The following is a 2,831-nucleotide window of genomic DNA, read 5'->3' as shown; positions in this document are numbered from 1 at the left end:
CGTTGTAGGATTAATAGTCTTAGTAATTTATGTGGTATTTGTGGTAATTTTTCAAAAATTTATTATATAATTACATGGACCAACCTATTTCTCTAAAGATTCTAAGAAATCATTCTAGTGATGACACGTGGTTACAAAAGAAGTTGTAATGCTTCTCAATTAATATATAGAGGATTCACCAAGTTTCTTTTGTAATTAATACAAACTATAGGTTGCAACCTTTTAAATATTTCTGTGTTAATATATACGAGATTATGTTGCTCAAACATATTTCTCTCTAGTGTCTTTATTAACTTTTTTAATCAGCTCTTCAACATTTAGGAAAGGTTTTGGGCGGTAAGTTTCAAATTTCAGCGTTTCAATGGCTTCACTGCAAATGGGGAAAACAAGAGTCTACACGAATTCCTCTTCCTAGTAGGTTAGCCGCTGCGGCCACTCCACAGTGAGTTCAATTGATCCCGTTTGTTACTTTAACCATCTTTACAGCATATACTACACTACTAGATGCTTCAAAATATCCATGAAGTTAACTAAAATTATTGAGAAGATTATCCTTGTTTCAAAATACTCTTTTTTTTTTCACTCTAGAGCAAACAGATTGCTTCTTCTACCTACATAAACTAAAAAAGACATATTGACATATTTTCATCTTTATGTCAAAACTTGAGCTTCATATGGAGCAAAAGTATACTTGTAATCATCTCTATCATCAAACCCTTCACCACCATCCTTCCCTTGTCTCATCACCTCTCTAACTTCTTCAATCTTCTCTAACATTCCCTTCACAGCCAGCTCAAATGCGTCTTCACTCCCTTCCGATCCATAACTCGGATTAGCGTAAACCACACTCGGTATCAACTTTATCACCTCTTCTCTCAATTTCACCACTCTTTCCTCTGAAATCTCAAGCAACCTCTCCTTGATCTTCATATCCCACTCCTTCACATCCTTAACCGGTAGATAAACCGAGTAACTGTTGTGGTTCTTGGGCAAATGCCACTTGTACTGAGCGTACGCTGTCCCCGGATGGAAGAACACGGGGATGCAGCCCGCGAGTATGGAATCAAACATGGATCTTCTCGTGTAAGAATCTCCCGGTGGCTGAAGACAGAACACCGAGTTCCTGAAAACCTTCATCACATTGACAGGGTTGTCACAATTCACTTTCCCATAGTTACAGTCTAACAAGTAACATTGATCATCCGACTCCAAACACTCATCTATGATTATCCCTCGAACCGAGTCTTTATACTCAGGCCTTGGAGCGCCCGCAAAGGCGAATAGATACCTCCGTTTTTGAGACCTCGTCCGATCTTGCCACTCCGAGATCTCATCCACAGATGAAGGATGGAAGCAGGTGGGGTAAGGGATAGCGTAATCGTTGTTCCAAGAGCTGGATTCGATAGACATCATCGACATGTTCTGTGACTCGGGTAAGAACCTGAGCTTGCTCCCCCAGTCTGATTCGTTATCAGTCTGTCTCCTGAAATCCCAAGCGATCCTTCCCGCAACGAAGAAATGGTCTCTACCGGACATCCGGCTCCACTCTCTCTGTTTCACAAGCCAATCCATGAGCTCGTGGGACGAGGAATCTCTTACGGTAATGTTGAAACCCCAGAGATACCTGCTCATATCGATACCTGCGTAAAAGGGAATGAAAACCGCAGAGGCTAGAGACGAGTTGTGGGTCAAGCAAGTGTATTTCTTCATCTTGTTGTGGAAAATCACTTCGAGCATAAACTGATTCGTCACAAACCAGCTCTGTTTCAACAGAATATTATCGGGATCCTGAATCTCAGGACCGAAACCAAAGTTTTCGAGATACGGACATATGTTGTTCTCTGTTCCTCTAGTAATCAAACTGCAACTCTCAAGCAGATCACTATTGAATCTACTAGGAAGATCGTAGAGATAGATGTACCGACCGGAGCAGGAATCGGGAAGTGGGTCGTCGAGTAATCGAGAAAGGTTTACGTCTTTCGTGGATTCGCGAGAAACTGAGTTCTGGGTTGTGTCGGAAAAGGAGGGAGCGGCTTCGTCGGTGTCGGTGATGTAGAGAGCGGAGTAGTCGAAACAGAGGAGAATGAAACAGAGGAGGATGAAGAGAGGGACAACGAACCAGACGTTACTATGGTTGTTGTTGCTGCTTCGGAATTTCCCAGTCACGACGGAGATGGGTTTCTCCATCGGAGAATAATTCTTCGGCTTCATCAAAACCAAAAAGGAAATAAAGGAAAGAGAAAATTATATTGCGGGGAAAATGAGAAAATAATTTGTTGAGAGGTTAAAGGAAGGGGGGCATGGATTGCGGGGAAAGAGTTAGAGAGTTAAGACTGACATATGCATGTGTCGAGTGAAGCAAAGTGCCCGTTTCTCTGTCGGCAAAAATTTAAATAGAGAGAGAAAGAGAGTTTCAGTTTCACATTGGGTCGGTCAACAAAAGCCCTTTTCTCTTTTCTCTACTTTTTTCCTTTCTCCCGGCCTAACAATACTACTCTATAAATGGTAATCACCAGTATAAGCATTTAACAAATTAGAACCATAATTTTGTATTAATTAAAAAAAAATTTCAATCATAGGTGGCACTTCTAAATGCTTTCTAAATTTCATTTCAAAAAATTCTAGAGCATCTAATATAAAATATAGTTTAAAATATTCTAACAACATTATATAACCCAAAATATAAGAAATGTGTATTCTTTCCTTAAATAAAAGTTACGGAATTACCTAATATGATTAACATATATATAATAATTAATGACTGTGAATTATAAATATTTGATAACAATTTTTGCATCCTTCTTCATTTTTGTTTAATTTTATATTATTAA

At 39.3% G+C, this 2,831-nt stretch overlaps 1 protein-coding gene across 1 annotated transcript; it reads right to left on the bottom strand.

The window, feature by feature from the left end:
* Positions 1–517: 517 nt before the first annotated feature.
* On the bottom strand, positions 518–2,412 carry LOC106307859 (xyloglucan galactosyltransferase KATAMARI1). Its single transcript, XM_013744937.1, has one exon. The coding sequence runs from the start codon at positions 2,209–2,211 to the stop codon at positions 652–654; it is 1,560 nt and encodes a 519-aa protein (XP_013600391.1). The 5' UTR covers positions 2,212–2,412; the 3' UTR covers positions 518–651.
* Between the last annotated feature and the right edge of the window lie 419 nt (positions 2,413–2,831).

This window comes from Brassica oleracea, chromosome C8 (genome assembly GCF_000695525.1).
Source record: "Brassica oleracea var. oleracea cultivar TO1000 chromosome C8, BOL, whole genome shotgun sequence".
NCBI lineage: Eukaryota > Viridiplantae > Streptophyta > Magnoliopsida > Brassicales > Brassicaceae > Brassica > Brassica oleracea.
Note: the sequence above shows the minus strand (reverse complement) of the source record. Positions and strands in the feature narration are given on the sequence as shown.